At 36.0% G+C, this 20,019-nt stretch overlaps 1 protein-coding gene across 29 annotated transcripts in view; it reads left to right on the top strand.

The window, feature by feature from the left end:
- lrrfip1a (leucine rich repeat (in FLII) interacting protein 1a) overlaps nucleotides 1–20,019 on the top strand; it is a 40,389-nt gene that overhangs the window by 7,013 nt on the left and 13,357 nt on the right. For 15 of the 29 annotated variants that reach the window (XM_051118632.1, XM_051118602.1, XM_051118607.1 and 12 more), the window contains exons 2-13: nucleotides 9,202–9,288; nucleotides 13,145–13,162; nucleotides 13,473–13,529; nucleotides 15,371–15,415; nucleotides 15,675–15,725; nucleotides 15,885–15,917; nucleotides 16,298–16,366; nucleotides 16,452–16,493; nucleotides 16,685–16,744; nucleotides 17,880–17,960; nucleotides 18,128–18,157; nucleotides 18,914–18,970. In XM_051118632.1, coding sequence (XP_050974589.1) covers nucleotides 9,202–9,288; nucleotides 13,145–13,162; nucleotides 13,473–13,529; nucleotides 15,371–15,415; nucleotides 15,675–15,725; nucleotides 15,885–15,917; nucleotides 16,298–16,366; nucleotides 16,452–16,493; nucleotides 16,685–16,744; nucleotides 17,880–17,960; nucleotides 18,128–18,157; nucleotides 18,914–18,970 — 630 coding nt within the window. Of the gene's footprint in view, nucleotides 1–9,201; nucleotides 9,289–11,634; nucleotides 11,982–13,144; nucleotides 13,163–13,472; nucleotides 13,530–15,370; nucleotides 15,416–15,674; nucleotides 15,726–15,884; nucleotides 15,918–16,297; nucleotides 16,367–16,451; nucleotides 16,494–16,684; nucleotides 16,745–17,879; nucleotides 17,961–18,127; nucleotides 18,158–18,913; nucleotides 18,971–20,019 lie in introns of those variants that run through there. The other 14 variants (XM_051118603.1, XM_051118615.1, XM_051118606.1 and 11 more) reach the window with 9 other exon arrangements.

Raw genomic sequence — 20,019 nt, forward strand, 5'->3', positions numbered from 1 at the left:
TCTGGCTGGGTGATTTTTTTTTTTTTTTTTTTTTTTTTTTTCTCGATTTTATTGATTAATTTGTTTTGCCACGATTTTATTTTTTAGAAATCGAGGAATCACAATTTTGAATAGGAATATTACCAAATGTTAAAATTAGACACTTTGCCAATATGCCAGTGATAACAATTAAGAGAAAAGGACGATCCAGCCACATGTTGGTGCACGTGATTAATAGCTCATGTGTGACGCGCTCATAACAGAATGTGCTTTGGTATTGACAAAGAAGCGACACGGACAGTGGAATAGGAAACACATGCAAGACGATGGGAGTGAACTACTTTTAACTTGAGCACCGCGTTTTTAGAATGCCATTTGATTCATGAGACACTGCAAGAGACGCAAGTGCAACAGTCAAATGCGTCCATGTTTACATAGAAAAAACTATGGTAAAGTAATGCAATCGAATAAAAAAACCTGTGAAGAACTACTACTGTATGTCTGATATTTCATGTTTGCATCATGATGACAGACTGAAAGCTGCTGTTCATTGTTTTTACAGAACATTTATAGTTAATAATAGTCTACTGGTGTTATACCATCAGTCATTTTGATTATTATTGTTTTTTTTTAAAAAGCATTTTTCTTGTATTATTACTTTACATATAATATGTATAAGACAAGTTTGTACAAGGTGTAGTTGTAGTTCATGCATCTTTTCTGCAAAGACATTTAACAAGTGATTTGTTTAACATTTACATCATGTTGACTTCATGTGTGGTGCACTTGGAATAGAATTTTATTTAACTAGAGGGTTAATAAAGAAAAAGTTACTTGAATAATGTAGTTACTTTTTTTTAAGTTAACTAGTTAAAAATAGTAATGAAAAATCAAGAATCATTTAAACGTTTTGAAAAAAATCAAGATTTAATTTTTTTGCCATATCGCCAGCCCTACTTTCAACACGTTGATCCCCATTGAAGTCCACTATATGGAGAGAAATTCTGGAAAAACTTTAATTGTTTTTTTTTGACTGAAGAAAGAAAGACACAAACATCTTAGATGATATGGGGTTTAGTAAATTGTCAGGAAATTTTCATTCTGGATTAGAACTAATCTTTTAAGTTACCTAAAATACACACAGAGAGAAAAATGGTCCTTTTTCATAATTTATTAACTTGGTGTACAAGGTCATGCTGTGGATTTTGTTCTGATAAGACTGTGTGTGCTAAAGTGAAAGGAATGCATATTCAGACAAACTCTTGCTCTGTCTCCGATTAACCACTTGGTTGTTTGCTTATTTGACAAATGTAGGTGTGAAACAGCTTAATGTGTAAAAATTCTGTAAAGCTGCAAGGCCACTGCTCATTCCTCTGTACGAAGTAATAGAATTCATCTTGTGTTTTCACAGTTTCACAGTTTTCACAGCCAAGCTTGCCATTTCATTTAACAGGTTCTCCAAACGGAAGTTCAAAAATACTTACAAACTTCTTAAAAAAGGACCTTGGTTTAAATAGCTGGTTTTCTGTCCAAGTCCTTCTATGTGAATTTTAGAATTTCACATAAACGTATCATAAACCAACATTTTTTTTTTAATGGGGAGAACTACAGAAGAAGTGAATATAAGGGTTTTTAATGAACCTTTGCAAATATCCTTTTCATATAATGTGGTAGTTAGCAAGCTTCGCGGCTAAAGTTAACAGGACGGCTTGTCACCCCACAGAAGAGAGGGGCGGGGCGGGATGAGCAGAGCTCATTAGCATTTAAAGGAACATGCAGCAAAACAGGCTCCTGTGAACAGAGCTGATTTCGAGAAGGTAAAAAGAGTGTTTTTTACACTACCATTGAGAAGTTTTAATCAAATCATGTCATAATCTTTTCATTAAGACCCTAAAGAATCATATCAAATGAGAATCATACGATGACCCCTTTAAAAAAAAAGTCTTAGGGACAGGCAAAAGTGCTTCACCTTCTTCAGTCTGTTAAATTTGGTCAGCTCTGGTCGCTGACTCATAAGGAGCATTATTGGCTATTCTGCAGTGTAAACCAAGTTCACCTTCAACCAGGCGTTTTTTGGCCTTAAAACAGAGAGCACATTGAATGACATTAGAAACCAGAGACCATTAGATGAGACGCTGTTTCACATTCAACTCATCGCCATCATTTTCAACAAGCTGGAGTTTCTTTCATACGCTTGTTCTTGCTCTTAGGTAACTCTGTGGTGAGTGAAGCAAGTGTTCTATGTTGGCCAAGCACACTAGGTCTTCTCTTTCCATTAAAAGCTTCAGTGTGCAGTCATCTGAGACAGGCACACTGGCATCAAAACATCACTCTCAGGGTTTAGAGGTGATTTGTGGCATTTCTGACCCACTAGCGGCATCTAAAGGGATTGCCAAAATAATGATGCAAAAGTCATTGGTTGAGACAGGACAGGACATGCTGATCTGCTCAAACAATGTACTAATGTTTTGAAAGCATCACAGAACCACAGTGTTTGCACTGTTTGAATAGTCAGTATGAATGGCTTACTTATAATTACCTCTGCACATTTAACTGAAATAGGAAAATATTTAAAAAGAGAAAAAAAGAAAATGGTCAAACCTGTATGATGTTCTTTTGGATTTGTACTGAAGAAAGTCAATCATACTGGTTTGGTACGACATTAAGGTGAATACTGTAAATGCTGACAGAATTTTTATTTTTCAAGACAAGCCAATTTATTGTATAGCATTTTTTATAATACTATGGAAACCCCTTTCCACCACTTAAAAATAAATAAAATAAAGGTAATTTTTATTACACAACTTTTTATCTCACAATTACATGTTCACATCTTGCAATTCAGAATTTTTTTTTTCTCCAAATTGTGAGAGATAAACTCGCAATCACAAGTTATAAAGTCAGTATTGCAAGTTTATATCTTGCAATTGCAAAACTTTTCTCAGAATTGCTAGTTTACATCTCACGATTCTGACACATAATTGTGAGTTAACTCAGAACTGTGATATTTTCTCAGAAGAGTGATTTTTTTTTTTTTTTTTTTTTTTTTTTTTTTTCTCAGTCTTTTTTCCCCTTCAGAATGGTCTGTATAACTCACAATTATGAGTTTATATCTCACAGTTTGGAGAAAAAGTCTTTATAACTTCATAACTTATTTATATGTACGTGTATCCAACTACGATTGCATACATACAGTAATCTTTATATATAAAGCTGTTAATATAGTACGCATTTTAGCATACTGTTTCACATTTAACATTTTGGGTCAACTATCACTTTAACTTTATATAACTTTTATGTTTTAGTTTTCTTAGGTTTATATTAGATATGATCTATTACCACGAAGTAATGGCCACTTAACTTATCTCTTTTCCTTCTTTTTCTTTCCCTTCCCTTTTTTTGCTCATATTATCGGAATGACCCAAATTTATGTTCCTAAATTCTTTTATCCTTACATGGCGATTTCTTTTTTTGAGCAAGCTCTCTTTTGAAATTAAATTCTGCCACAGAGCCCAGGGAACTGCTAAAATATGCACCCGACACACACAGATCAGACATTGTTTGGTTTATGTTTGACATGGAAGGCTGGCACGATTTATGTAGGTGTTAATATGGGCAGACCAGAAATGTGGCAGACTTCTCCAGTGATCTCATATGTTCCAGTCTGTGGCTCTTACGTTAGTACTCAAGTAAGAAAGACTGTTTATGTCTCATACTGAAGACCATTAATCCAGTGTACACAGATGGCAAAGTGTTTCACATTTTGAATATTGAGCTTTCCACATTTAGATGAAATAAACTGGATAGGGTCTTTTTTGGTTTATATAAGTCATAGTTTCAGAGTTAATAATGTCTCTCTTTAAATGTCAACATTTGTAGGAAATTTTGCTTCCAAATTGCAGTCCTTAAGTCCTTTGTGATGAATATCTTCTGTTTGGTCCCTTTAATTTTCTGTTACTTTAGCAGTCTGGATGATTAGCATGTACCCATTCAGCCTGGCATGCTGGTAAAAGAGGCCGTGGGAGAGAGAGATCTGGCCAGCTTGGCATCTCCTTCTGTGGTATTTATGTCAACAGATAAGAACTCTGGACTCAAATTGTCCTGGCATTCATCAGACTCTCAGGGACCCCTGAATGACAAGCTTGTCCTGCGTGTCTACCTTAAAAGGCACCAAACAAGGGGTTTTAGTAAACCTGTCCACAATCATCTGTGACGAATAGGGTTGTATCTGAGAAAATTCCAAAAACACAAGTTCTACAAATCTTTTGGATAAATAACACTGTGTCTAAACCGGACACAGCAGTTGTTGCACTATGTCGGGCCACAGCAGCTGACTTGTCCACAGTTGACACGACAAAGTGACCGTTGCAAATCATTTGAACTTTGGGTCAGAACGTCTATAGAACATTGGCAGCAGTTTACTGTGAGGAATTTGTCGTGTCACGCCACGCCGCATCAAGTGTAGACAGCATCACTGGTTGTAATGAGCGCTATAGTATTTTGTCGCACCCCGCCATTCACATCCAGTGTAGACACTGTGTAAGGGGCTATTCGCACAGAACAGTGGAATAAGGAAAAACACAAGGTCACCAGATGCTTTTTCTTTTGTCATGCACAAGATACTGCAGAAGACCTGAGTGTCAAACATGTTCATTCAGTGCGTGTTTAAATAGAAAAGCAGTGGAAAAGAAGCACAGTGCAGTGGACGATTGTAATCTGTGTAAACAGCCTCTGAACAAACCTCTTATTGTAGGCCTTTTTTCTGCCTGAATCTAAATTAAGATGCCCTCTTGTGATTTGGGGGGAAAAAAGCATAGGTGAATACATTCATTTTCCCACATAAAAAAAAAAAAAAACAGAAAGAAAGAAAGAAATGAATCATCTTGTATGCTCACATGTCGGATTCCAGTGGTCATGGAAATGCCAGGGTATTTATTATTTATCATAGTGTAAAAAAAATTAAAAAGTTAAATAATTTCTCTGTTTATGCCAGCCATATTTGCATGATGAAAGAATTTTTTGGTGTGTGAATTACACCTTTAACTAGGACTGGGCAATATGGCCAAAACAATTATGACCATAAATTAATCAGTCGATATCAATAATTATCACGATAAATGTACATTTTTTTTTAATTTCTTTTAAAGGGGTCATCGAATGCCCATTTTCCACAAATTCAAGTTGATGATTCGTTAAGGTCTTAATGAGAAGTCTATAACATACTTTGGTTAAAAAAAAAAAAAATTCTTGTGGTAGTGTAAAAAACACCCTTTTTATCATGCCAATAAATGCTAATGTGCTCTGCTTGCCCCGCCCCTCTCTTCAAAGCTGTGTTTAGCCGTGAAACTTGCTAACTAGCACATTCTTAAGAAAGGCGATTTGCAAAGATGCATAAAAAACCCTTATACTCACTTCTGCTGTAGGTGAATTTGCGCAAACATAGACGCATTTATGGAGATCACCCGGCGCACTTCCTTCTAAAATGAAAGTAACGTTAATCTTCTGCGTCTTCAGCGGCTCAGATGTCAGGAGTAAATGACGACTGCTATGTTAATTATTACATCCAACTACAGATTAACCTCAATCGCTTAGGAGACATTCTTCTCACTCAGGGCGAGTCTAAGATAAGACAGCTGTCTCAATCAACTATCGTAGGAGTGGCCTTGTTCGGTGTGACATCACACAGACAAGATGCTGAGAATGGCTTGATTTGAAAAATCGGATATTACTTATAAAGGTTAAAAAATACCACCAGTTCAAACAACATGTAAAAATGATTTTTGCAGTGAAAGTTGCAGAAACCAGACCAACAATTGTGATTTTTAAACTACTCTTTATGGTCAGAACATGACACACACTTCACGTTTTTGAATTCTTTACACTTGCCCAGACATTTTTCCTTAACAAAATGCATATCTTAAAAAAATTATTTCTTAGTTTTTGCATGTTCTAATGAAAGGAAAGAAAAAAAAATGAGTGATATTGTTTCAAATTATGAAACAGGTTTGTCTGACTTTGATATGTGTCTTCAGCACAGCATATTGCAGGCTGCAGTATTAAAAATATTAGCTTTTTTGTCTCTCAGAAATGCACATTTGACAGTTGTCGGTAGTAGTATGCTAAGTTAGGATGCATATGTGAATTTATGTTTATCATCAAAAACAGTAACATCTCAGTTTTGTGTTGAAATAAAAAAAACCCTGCAATTATATTCCATTAAATTTAATTCACGTATACATGTTCAATAAAATTCGAAAGAAATATCCCACATTTCTGCCACAATATCATGGTGCAGTTAGTGTTACTACAGTAAATCCATAGTAAATGATGGCAATTTTGTAGATGACTGCATCGTTTTGCACGCCATTTCATCCAGCTTTGAACTGGTTTAAAATCACAGAATCATTTGTGTTCTTTGCTGAATTCATGCGCTTCATACTGGATCTCACAGCGCTGTTTAATAGTCGCATCTGCTCTAGAAAGCTCGCGCTGCGCTGCTGAATGAACTTTGAACCAAGCGGATAAACGGTCTGTGTGGTGCGGTTCACATAAGTAGCGCTGTTTCCTTCTGTTTTTGGCGCATAAACATTATATTGAACATTTATCAAACTCTTGTTTTTGTTTATCGAAGAAAATTATATTGTGGTAATTATCGTTACTGTTTTATTGAGCAGCACTTCCTTTAACCATGGCTAATTGCCAAATTCCATCCTTTTCAGATGCTACATGAGATTACAGATACATCCCAGTTTGCATATTTATGCACTTCTCTATGCCATGTTTTATTATAAATAGTGTGAGTAATGTTGGTGTGATGCTAGATGATAAAATAACCTTATAAAACTCACACTCTACAAGACGATAGAGTGCATTGCAGAAGTGACTGTGTACATCCAAGATGGCACTGTATTGACCAGCAATTCAAAAACAACAAATTACGCCTTTAAATGTCACCTTTTGCTCATTTAAGTCTCAATTTGCTAACTACAGACAATAACATTGTAAATGTACTCTGTGACCAGTTAATAGCAATTAAACAATATATTTCTAATCCAAAAAAGGTCACTTCTAGCTCCTCATTCCCACTGAGAACATCCACGTCACAGAACTTGCATTAAATTAGAACATTTTGGGTTTATTGATAGAGCCCGCTCCATTTGGGTCATTAAAAATAGCTGTTGAGGAGAGAGTGAGAGGAGAGAGGTGTGTGAAATAGGCCAGTTTGTTTTCCTCTCCTGCAATAGGAGTGTGTAAATGGTCATGATGGGGGAAAATGCAGATGACCCAGGCTATCATATGCTCACCGTGACAGATATCATGGTCTACTTTGATAACTGCAAGAAGGTAGGCCTCAATGTAAATATGGGTTATGATAAAAATAGCTTGTTGTTTCAGTTCAGAGAGGATGAATAGTGCATGTTTTCTTTAAGAATGCTAACCTGCCTTTCGAAGTGCCTATGCACATTTTATGTTTTATGTTTTGTGTATACATGTACACATACATCACATGCCCTCCACATCAGGACCGAGCAGTGATGGGCGTTCGTGCGATTAGTGGTTTGTTCTGCTAAAGTGCAGGAAGGGTGTGATCCAGGCTCGATTGTGAATGACTCAGCCCTCTGACTTCCTGCTATGGTCAAAAAAGGCATAGTTTTGGTTGTGCTGTTAGTCACACAGTCAGGCGCGTTTATTCCTGAAAGTTTTCTGAAGACTCTGTTTCTCCTGATGTTTAGCTAGTCTGTGTTCCCCCCCCAAATCAGTATTATTCAGCATTTTTAGCACAGGCATGTCCCTGTTGGGTGGCAACTGTTATTTTAAAGCACGTGTGCATAGGTGTATTGCTGTGCTCGTGGAAATCTTATGTTGACATTCATTACAACCTGTTATAAACATGTTTAGACAGCTGCTTATTTGCTGGGGTGGGCTGTTGTAACTTCTCCCTGGTAGTTCTTCTACACAATTATCTGCTTTCATTACAACAGTAGCAACAACATAGTCACGCATTTCCTGTTTACAAACTATACTGATATTAGAAATCTCATTAAAGATGAGAACTGTTACATTTTCCCAGTTTTCTTGCTGTGATTTGCCAACATGAAAATATCTTTGCAAGTGTGATTGTTTCAATTACTTGCTATATACTACATTACCTTTCAAAAAGCTTTAGGTCAGTATTTTTTTTTATTTTAATTAATGATACTTTTATTTAACAAGAGTGTATTAAATTGAACTAAATATAAGTAAAACTAAATGCTAAATTACGCCATCACTTTCTGTTAGAACTACTACAAGAAGTGGTTAAAGCTGTAGAAATATTTGTTTTGGCTACTTATTTCTCGAACATTGTTGTTGGCAAAGGGACACAAGACCTTTATGGTTAGAAACAGCTGCTTCCTTGGAAAGTTGTGCGACTGTGTTCAGGACGGAAGGCCTCAGACTGAGACGTTAAGATATGATCTGACATTTACTCGGGAAAACGTCATTATGGATTTGTCCATCAGCTAACAAACACAGGAATTCATTTTAAATCTTTGCTTACAAGCCCCTTTGAGTAGCACTTTTTCCTGTTAAAACATAAATATCACATATTCTTTGCTATGTTTCAGGAATGTGTGAGTGTTACAGTCGTGCCTCTGGTGTAAAGATTACTTGTAGTACATGATTGCGGAGGGGAATGGGCAGATTTTAGTTGCAGACGTCACTATAGGAGGGTCTATGATGAAATACTAGAGTTAAGGTTTCTTTCTCTTTTTTTGGGTTGTTGCACATTTTGTGGCGTCATCTACAGGAAGGAAGTGTGCTCTCTTTCCTCTCTCTCTCTCTCTCTCTCTCTCTCTGTCTCTCCCCCTCATGCCTTACAGGGAGTCACTTCCTTAAAAGGAGTTTCAAAGTGTGATGAACTAAAGTCTCAAATACACACATGCATACTCGTATATACAAACACATTTGTAGCATGTGTAGCCTGAGTAGTGTACAGTTACAGTACATAACTTTGTGACAGGGTGGTACATAAACATGTTCATTAAATCATGCAGTACAGGAAATGTATATGCCCTGTAAACCTCCTGTTAAATTTACATTACAAGAAATGTAGTAAAGTTGTTTTGTGTGTGTGTGTTGATTTAACTTCCTCTATTTTTTGCATTTACTACATTGCTCATGGTCTCATGGTTTAATGATTTTACTCTCTTTTTCTCTTTTTCTCCCACCCGCCCCCTGCAGGCTGAAGCCCGTTTGGCAGCTAAGAGGGCGGCCCGTGCAGAAGCTCGTGAGATCAGAATGAGAGAACTGGAGAGACAACAGAAAGAGGTGAAGAAACACACAATCACTGTGGGCTGAAACTTGGGTTGAAATTTAGGCCTTGAAAACCAAAAAAAAAACAGTACGTAGATGTTTTGACATGCCCACGCTTAACATGTAAGATTGAGATTTGAAGAGGAACTTCTGGAAAAATCCCGTCCCCACACAGTGGATATCTCCCCTTTCACTGCTGTCATAATCACAACACGTACTAACAGGAGTCATATGTTAAGCAACGGAAAGCATCTCACAAAGTAAACAACCTGCATTACACAATGTGTTAGGTGAACCTTCCAGCATGGTTCAAGAGAGTGTTGAGCTGTAGGACTTTAAAATCGCATTGGTATTTTTGAAAATGTTGTCGCTGATAATATTTATCCAGTCTTGGCCTCTGGTCACTCTAAATATTTTCAAGGTGTTTTCCAATTGAGCTGCCAGCAGAAAAGGCCTCTTATTCTCAAAACTGAATCTTTCTCATGGTCTTGTTGACTTGTTCCTGCACAACACTGTCAGCCGATTATGTTCAATTTGTTTAATCTTCATCATGATTGTGGGCTCTGTGCTTTGAAGGGCATGTTTTGGCTGGGTAATGGGGATCAGGGTCAGTTAAGCACCCTCCGGGTCAAGACCTCCTAAGAGCCCATTTGAACTGCCGCATTAGAAGTTCAGACTTTGCTCAGCCAAGCTCAGAAATATTACATCATGAGCACTTTGGGGTCTTCACAAAGAGAAACTAAATGTAAAAAAATATTCAATGTTAAATACAATTTAAAGAGATAACCAAGAAATTAAAAATTTCATACTTAGACATTCTTGTTCTTTTTCTGAACACAAAAGATATTTTGAAGAATTGTTTCAACTGTCTCTACAAATGGAAGTCATTGGGGTCTAATGTTGTTTAACTTTCGTTGTGTGGACCAAAAAAAACACTGAGAAATTTTTAAAATACCTTCTTTTGTGTTCCATGTAAGAAATAAAGTATTAAAGGAACATGATTGACATTTTTGGGTGAATTATCTTACTACTGAGAGCATCCGTGGCATATTGCCACTTACCACAGAGAATAATACTGACTCCTCCCTCACTTTGTGAAAAACCATACAGTTAAGATGCAATGGATTTAATTTGACTAGGTTGTCTGCGGAAGTTGTTCAAATAACTTGAACACTCATTTAAAAAAAAAAAGGTCTGGACTTTATACTCATTTTGTTGCAGTAGCCTGCAGCTTTACTGCAGGTTTTGTACTTTTACCCCTAATTTTGGCACAAGATTGCAGGTCATTCTCAACTTCTTGTTACATTACAGTTACTGTAAGTCTTTATGTAATTTATAGATGTTGTGGGAATGGAAATTAACAAGGGCTTGTGGCAAAATGCCACCAAAATGAACAAAAATGCACCATAAATTAAAGACAAAGGGGCAAAAAATGCCCCTGCACAATTAAACATGTTAAAATTAAAATTAAATGGCAACATAAATGAAAAGTGTCAGTTCGCGGATTTATATTTATATTTCCTTACATTGCAGATTGCTTTTATGCACTGTTTTGTGCAGCGTTGGCCTTATAACCAATCAAATGCATTTCTGTTGAACTATATAGTTTTCTATATTGATATTAATAATTGTTATTACAATATAAAGAGCATTTATGATTTTTCTCATAATATTGCACAGCTCCTGTTTTTTACATGTATAATTTAGATGCAGTTTTAAATGGTCTATTATTGATAAACGCAGTTGGGTGAATATAAGTATTTGACATTAAGGTTGCTCATAAGATTACTCACAAATGTAAATATTGCCCCTTAATGGAAAAGTTCATTTCTGACCCTGATGTTGAGTTTTTCAGTCGTTTTGTCAGGCTTTTGGTACCGTAATAGTACATTACCTGCATATCCCTCTTAGTAAAGAGAACTGGATTTAAAGAAATGGTAACGTTTGGTTCCAACTCATGCATATACATATGGATAATTCCAGGTAATTAGTGTTAATGCACTGTGACTGTAGAAGCTGGTTTGCTACAGCTGACTGCACACAGTAAATGGGACATGAATGGCATGGGTTTAGTAGCATGAATTTAAACGAGTTGTAGATTCCTTAAGATATGTAAGGACATTTGATAAAATGCATATGAATGAAGTTGCTCTTTCAGGCTCTTTCCGAGGTGAATGGACAACCAGAAACCCACACTGTGATGCCTGAGCTCAGACACAACAAACTTATGTAATGAATATAAACGCTACCGGGGTCACACTTGAGAGATTAGCCAGCATTCAGTTAAGCCTGTTCTGATCAGGAGGTGTGTGTGAATGTTAAGGGTGTGTATTTTGTGGCTTTAAAACTCCAGCCAAGTCTTAAAGTAGATTACGAGCTTTCAGCCGTACCTGCAGCGGGTTAACAGATTCAGTTCCCATTCAGTTCTCACTGTTTGGCTGTGATCATTATATGCTGATCGCAAACACAATGACTGACCATGCTGTGACATAAAACAGATCTGGAAGAGTTTAATTACTTTGTGAAGATGAACTAGCGCAGGCAAGCTACGTGGTTTGGATTTTCTGACAGGCTGTGTCTTTGGAATCATAGAAGGTCTCTGTAGATGGTGACTCTTTGAGGCTATCAGGACGGCTTGTAAGCGCTTAGTGCGTAGAGGGGCTAGGGAAGTGATCAATGGGAGACCTCAGACCCCTCCGCTGAGAAAGGTGAGCTTGAATTTACTAGATTAACATGGAAAGATAATAAATTTAATGATTAAGTAACCAGTTTATTGATGCATTTGATGTTCTATACTAGTTTAACTAGCATCAGGTGATCTAAGTGTATTTACTAAAGTCAACCTGTTGACTTAATGAAAACTTCTGAAATCATGTGCTGGTCTGTTGTGCTATATAAATCAAACTAAGCTAAACTAGTCAGAAGGTTAAGGGTAGGTTCTATCAAGGGGTTTTAATTAGTTTGCATGCATGGGTATTTATTAGAAAAAAGTTTCTTTTTTGCCTTTTGGAGTACATTGTAACTTTTACAATTTCTTAATTTTGTGAGTTTTGCAGAAACAAAAGAGCATTGATGTTGTGGGAAAGTCTCTAATTTAATACATAAGGTGTTAAAAGTCATTAAAAGGAATAGGCTTTGTCACGGGAATGTTGGATGAGTAAACGCTCATCAAAACTGGAGCAGATACAAATGGAGAAACCAGTTTTGTGAGATTCTGTAGGTTTTTCAGTAAAGTGAAAGTGTTTACTATTGTACTGCATAGTTTAGACTGTGTGATAATAGATGTTATTGTTACTTATGAAAAAGTAATTGACAAGAACATGTATAAAGGTGTATAACACAACACTGCTATACTAGTCCAGTGCTATTCATTGGTTCGGTCATTAGTGGACTAAATGAAACCTTAAACATCAGTGGAAAGAATCCTATTACCCCATAGACCAGATCACATGACTGTGAGTATGTTCTCAGATATGAGCATGACATAATTCAGATGCTTTTATTAACTTGCAGTGTGGTTTTTCAAAATTCCTGACTGATAATTCAATCTCATAGGTGATCCCACTGAATTTTGCTGCTTGTTGATCCACTTGACCTTCATGTGTTCTTTGAGTCAAGTGTGTGAACTGCTGTTGTTCTCTCTGAGTGTAAGCTTACCTGTAAGACCAGGTAACATGACACTGAGCTGGCAGATCGCTAAAACTTTAACAGCTTTCCCTTTTCTTTCCTTTATCTTTGAGTACACAATCTTCCACTTGGTTAGCTCTTTTTCATGTCAAATAATCAATGCCTTCTCTTTCCCCCTTCCTTTCCCCATCTGGTGGCTTGCTTTCCTTTGCTGATCCTGTTTTGCTGGCCTCCTGTGATGTAGATATATCAGGTGCAGAAGGTAGGACATCTGATATTGTAGATTTACTCTACACACTCGGGTACAAAAACTGTCACTGGGGCAGTGCCCTTTCAAATGGTACATCATTGTACCTTATTTACCTCAAAAGGGTGCATATTAATGTCTTTTTAAAGGGTACCACTACAGTGACAACTTGGGTACCATTTTTTTTTCTTTTGACATTTTAATTCTTTTCCTTTTTTGTTCCTTATTTCTGTTGTCTTCATAATTTATTATCTTTAGATGAAATCTTGTTACCTGAACGTCCCTTATTTTTCTCTCCTGGTTTCTGCTGCATTTCTCTTTTCAGAAATACTATGGACTGGATAACCTGGACAACAAATGGGGGGACATTGAGCAGTGGATGGTACATTCACTGTTGAAATTTAGTGCTTTTTCTAGGCCTCTAGTTTCATCAGCATGTGAATTTTTTTTTTTTTTTTTACATAGGCAATTGTGATTCAGGACACGTTCGTGTTCTGTTTGTTAATCATTAGCAGAGTTTTGATGCTGGATGTCAAGGTTGCATGTCTCAACACTTGGTCAATATCTCTACATAGCTTATTTGCATTTTTACGAGTTGTCAACAAATGAAATAAGCCTTTATCTATGCTTACTGGCATTGTAGATATTTGAATGTACACTAACATTCAAAAGTTTTGGGTGAATAAGTCTTTTAAATTATTTTGAAAGATGTCTAATGCTTACCAAGGCTGCATTTATGTGATAAAATTTGATAGAATTTAGGTTTTAATTATTATTATAAAATGTAATTATGTGATAGCAAAGCTATTTAATGACAGCAGACATTACTCCAGTTTTTTAGCATTACATGATCCTTCAGGAAGCATTCTAATATGCTGATTTGGTGCTTAAGAAACATTTCTTATTATTATCATTGTTGAAAAGTATATTTTTATATTTCTTTTAAAACATTATTTTGATGAACAAAGTTCAATAGAGCATTATAGATATCCAAAAAAAAAGAAATCTTTTGTGACATTGTAAATCTCATTACTGTCACTTTTGATCAATTTAAAGGATACGTTCACTTCCAAAACAGAAATTTACTTATAATTTACTTACCTCCTTGTCATCCAAGATGTTTGTGTCTTTCTTTCTTCAGATAAGAAGTTATGTTTTTTGAGGAAAACATTTCAAGATTTCTCTCCATATAGTGGACAGTTTGACAATTGACAATTTCTATAATTTTTAACCTCAAATGCTCGTCTTGTCTAGTTCACGCAGAGTTCAATATAGTTAGGGTAGGTTGAAAAATTCCCATCGCCTTTTTTTCCTCCAACTTCAAAATCGTTCTACAACGCTATTTTATCTCTTTTCGTAAAGGGCGTTAGACCTACTTTGCATGTTTACTTTATCAACACTGGGTCGGTACTTCTGCGGCGACGTAGGACTATTTTAAAGTTGGAGGAGAAAATGAGATGGGAGTTTTTCGACATAACCTAACTGTATTGAACCGGAATACACAGAGTTCACGCAGAGCTAGACAAGATGAGCATTTGGGTCTTTGTAATTTTTTTTTTGTAGAAAATAACCGATCGTTTTGCTAGATAAGACCCTTCTTCTTTGGCTGGGATCATTTAGAACTTTAAACTGCATTTTGGAAGTTTAAACATGCAGGCACCATTTGCCTAAAGAAACATAATTTCTTTACGACTGAAGAAAGAAAGACATGAACATCTTGGATGACAAGGGGATGAGTAAATTATCTGTACATTTTAGTGACTCCAGAAACGTAAATGTGAATGTTTTACAGCTTCTCACATTTTTACACACACAAAAAAAGGGTTTTTGGTTTATCTTATTTTAACATGATTGCTTTTGCATCAGTTATTACTGATTTGCATGCCATCTTTGCATACACTGCTCTGCTTTGCTTGCTGACTATTGTGTCTCTCTTTTGCCATCTTGCTTATACTTCTCTTCTCTTCTCTTCACTCTCCTCTTCTCTTCTCTTCTCTTCTCTTCTCTTCTCTTCACTCCTCTCTTCTCTTCTCTTCTCTTCTCTTCTCTCTCTTCTCTTCTCTTCTCTTCTCTTCTCTTCTCTTCTCTTCTCTTCTCTTCTCTTCATTCTTCTCTTCTCTTCACTCTCCTCTTCTCTTCTCTTCTCTTCTCTTCTCTTCTCTTCTCTTCTCTTCTCTTCTCTTCTCTTCTCTTCTCTTCTCTTCTCTTCTCTTCTCTTCTCAGGAGGACAGTGAGCGATATACACGTGTCTCACGGAGACATGCTTCGGTTTGTATCTCTGTCTTTTAAATGTCTGTCCTCCTAAACCACTTCCACGAACACTTCTTAAGCAAAACATTTCACAACAACTTTGTCCTTCAGGAAAAAAACACTTGAATTTTATTCCAAATGCAATTACTTTAAGTCAGACTTTCTTGGGGCTCACTGTACATACTGATATTCTGTTTGTGTGCACAGTGGTGAGTTTTATGTCCTTAAACTGTGGACTCCATCTAATTTTACCTTCTTTTTTTTTTCATCCATCAAGGCATCAGATGATGAAGAACGGATGTCAGTGGGGAGCAGGAGCAACATACGGGTCAGTATTGGTGTAATAGTTCCTTTCAAACTTTCTGTGCTGTCAGAGTGTTTGGTGTAGACGTATATGAGCGTGTGGTCACTATGTGTTGTCTAAGGTTATAAAACGGTTCAAAATGTTCTTCATGCTGATTGATGTTGGTTTTGTTTGTCTGGGCAGTTGGATTTGGATGCTGCGGGTGCTTACGGCGGGGTAAGAATCTCAGGGTGGGAAATGTTTCTTCAGGCACGGATGTTATGTCATTACTTTCAGGTTCCTGTTAAAGGGAAATGAGAACATTGTTGAGTTCACACGACGTTATATTTTTGCACTGTGGTGTGTTTCAGCTAAGTAAATAATAAGCTAATATCTGATGCTACATTTGTGATGTTTTGAAGAGTTTCATTAACATTACAAACAAAGGGGGTGTGGTCTGTACACTGGATTTTATTAGATGTGACCATGTGTGACTGGAACATTTTTGTTATGTCTCTGAAGTGTCTGAATCCTCACCTGCACGTTCACAACCTTAAGTATTAAGCAGTTAATTCTGCCATTTTAATCCTACTTCCATTTCCCACCATCCTGTCCAGCTTCCCCAGTCCTCCTCCTATCAGTCACATAAGAAGTCCAAGAAAAAGAAGAAACATTCTTCCAAAACCGTACGTTCACAGCACTTATGCATGTCACTTTGGTATTCTGTAACAAGAAGAATACGTCAATCATGACATGTTGTCTGTCCCACAGAGCAATGGCTGTGACGATGATCTCAGCACATTGTCTAGTCGGGTTAGTGGCCCAAATAACCGTTTGATGGTGTTTGAGTATTAACTACTGTTTTGGTTTGCCTGTAATGACATTCAGGAGACACTGTTGTGTTGCATTCATGAGGATCATGATGCAGTAGTGTGACTAACTGTGGTGTGACGTGGTACAGATAAGTGTGAAAATTGTGGACTGAACTGTGTATTTGTGCGCAGAGCTCCAGACTTAGTGATGACAGCAAAATGTCTCGCTCCTCTAAACTTGATCGGCAGTCGGTGGGTCTTAATTCGGCATCTCTTTGTGTGATTAGCATGAAAATATATCTAACATGAGTGGATGATTGCAACTGTATTTGAGAAAGCATGATTCATTTGTTGCATCCTATATTCTGCCTTTTTTTTTTAAAACTATCAGCATTGGCCAAAAAGTTTTGGTATTCTTACAAACAAGTTGCTATCTATCCATCTTTTTCTGAACTGGAGAGGGGCTTTACATTTCCGGTCTTTGGTGTTTTTAGTCAAATTAACATATTTTCCAAGCTGAGAATATAACGTTAAACCTGCGCACATGTTTATATTTTGTTACGTTGAAAAGGTTTCAATTCAGTCCGTTTTAACATTGAGAGACCGGAACATGGAAGCACCCAAATGAAAGTTAGAATCCTTCTAGGCGACGCTCAGTGGTTTCTCAGGAAAAAGGCGGATAGTATTAATTTGTTAATTTTACAGGTTACATTTTTTTAGATTCATTCATTTTTATATGAAAGTTATTTGTTTCTAATTTAGTAAATGTAATGTAAAATAAACATAATTTTTTGCAACATATCACTTTCTAACAATAGCAGTAACAGCTTTTTTTTTATGTTTATTGGTAAACCACTACAAACACACCCTTAGCTGATTTGCTGTTATTCTGATTTACTGTTATTCAGGCTGATCTGGTTTGCTGGTATTAAAACGGTTTTAATTTGGCATGACTGATTAGTATAGGTGTGTTTTTATCCCATTTAATGCATGTGAATTGTAGCAAAATCAAAGGCTTTTCACACTAAACATTTTGCCCTAGGTAAGGTTAACTTCTTTTGATCTCCAAATTACATTGCCAATTATGTGAACTGTGTGAAGTCTCAGCCAATGGTGATGTATAAACACTTTGCAGCATGAAATAAGATAATTATTGCAAAAATGTTAAAAAATGATCCTGGGTGAACATATCCAAGTGTGAAAAGCCCATTTAGTACCATTTCTGACTTCAGCTGGCATGATGCCCTTGCATTTCACATTTCAGTGTGGTAAAACAGTTGGATGATCTCGCTCAACATTTTTCTCTATTTTTCACTCCGCCGAACATCACTCACACTTGTTTATTAGTTTATCATTCAATCATCTACATTATTTCCCATCATTTTAGACTGCCTACTATTCATCTGAGCTGTACAGCAGCAGTAGTCATTCTTCTAAACATCAAGCCCCTTCCTACAATGGCTACCAGGTCTGTCATCTTTATCCTCACCTTTCGACCCACTGAATATCCACCCACTGCTTAAATCCCCCTTTCTCTTTTCTTGTACTTTACCATTGACATGTCTTCCTTATTTTGCAGTTATTCTCCCTTTTTTCAATCTGAATTTGAAATATTCATCTCTCCTGTCTGTTTAGCTATCTTTGCTGCACAGCAGGAAGCACAGGGTTTGTGCTGCTCCTCATATTACCCTCTGCCCCACAGCACTTCCTGTACAACAATATGTGCCGCTCTGTGCACACATTTTAGATACTTTCACTCTCTCATCCACACCAGGTCATCTGGGGTTATTCGATCTTAAACCCACACAGACCACAAACACCTGGGGAGTGAGCTAACTGCTTGTGCTTTCGTGCTTTGGCTTTGAATTGTAGTCCTTAAAAATGAAGTGTGTGTTGAATTTTTGGTGTTTTTGTTAAATTTTTTTCACAACCAGACTTTCCAAATACCTATTATAGTAATATTTGAGTGCAATGCATCTTTCCTGGTGGATAATAAATCATACATTTATTTAACTTATTTACTGTTTTAACCAATATTTTGTCATCCTGTGATCTTGCTCTAGCTTTAACATCATTAGCTCATCAGTCAGTTGACATTTTAAAAGGGGATTTACCCTATGAATAGTCATCTGTTCATATTAAACTAGGACAAAGATTAATTAAAATATTGAAAAATTACACACTTCACCTTCAAGTAGTTACAGACCTTTTCCCAACCTGACTGGATTCAGATGACATTGAATCATCTAAATGTGATGAAAGACAGTTGTATTGATGCACTGTGCACAAAAGGAGAACTAAAACTGTGGAGAGAGTTTGCATGCTCACTTGCACAGAGTGGTTATGGGTAAAACCTTGAGGCTTGAGAAGATGAAATAAATGTTGTTTGTCTTCTGTGTGTTTATATCTGTCTATCATCAGGGGTCTATATATGAGGACGGTCTCTACAGTGGTTCTCGTCGCTCCAGTGCTCGTGCTGTAAGAATGATAGAGCTAAACTGTGCATGAAAATTACAGTGTACACTCTGTTAACCTGTGGATTCAGTTCCCTAACCATTAACAACTGACTGATTGATTTATTTTTATTTGTAATGTTTTCTCATCATAATAATCAGTGTTATGCCACTCAGAGCATTCTCAAAAGACTGCTTGTGTGAGTTTTAACACATAAAACACATGGGGTTGTTGTATGTGATATATAAGCTAAAACAGGTTGATTATGCAGGTCGAAAAGGCTTTGAATGTGTTTTGGTTTTTGGCTAAAATTTGCATTAATGTTTAGCTTTAAAATTAGTTTATTATAGTTTATGTATATGTATATATATATATATGGTGTAATGATGTGAAAATGTAGCTTCGATCACAAGAATAAATGACATTTTAAAATATATTCATATAGAAAGCAGTTTTCTATATGAATATGAATGAATATATATATATATATATATATATATATATATATATATATATATATATATATATGAATATATATATATATATATATACATGAATATATTTTAAAATGTCATTTATTTTGTGATCATAGTTACATTCATTTTCAGGATCATTACTCCAGTATTCAGTGTCACATGATCCTTCAGAAGGAAAGAAATTATAGAAACTAATACTTTTAATTAGCAAGGATGCTTTAAATTGAACAAAAGTGATGATATAGACATTTATAATGTTACAAAAGTTTTCTATTTCAGATAAATGCTGTTCTGAACTTTATTAAAGAAACTTGAAAAAATTTTATTCAGCTGTTTTCAACATAATAATACTACTAATAATAATACATATTTTCGAGCAGCAAATCAGAATATTAGAATGATTTCTGAAGGATCATGTGGCTGGAGTAATGATGCTAAAAATTCAACTTCACAGGAATAAATGACATTTTAAAATGTATTCAAATAGAAAATAGTTACTTAAAATGGTAAAAATATTTCACAATTTTACAGTTTTTGCTGTACTTGGGATCAAATAAATGCAGGCTTGGTGAGCAGAAGAGACTTCTTTAAAAACAT

Source organism: Labeo rohita, chromosome 9, assembly GCF_022985175.1.
Source record: "Labeo rohita strain BAU-BD-2019 chromosome 9, IGBB_LRoh.1.0, whole genome shotgun sequence".
Classification (NCBI taxonomy): Eukaryota; Metazoa; Chordata; class Actinopteri; order Cypriniformes; family Cyprinidae; genus Labeo; species Labeo rohita.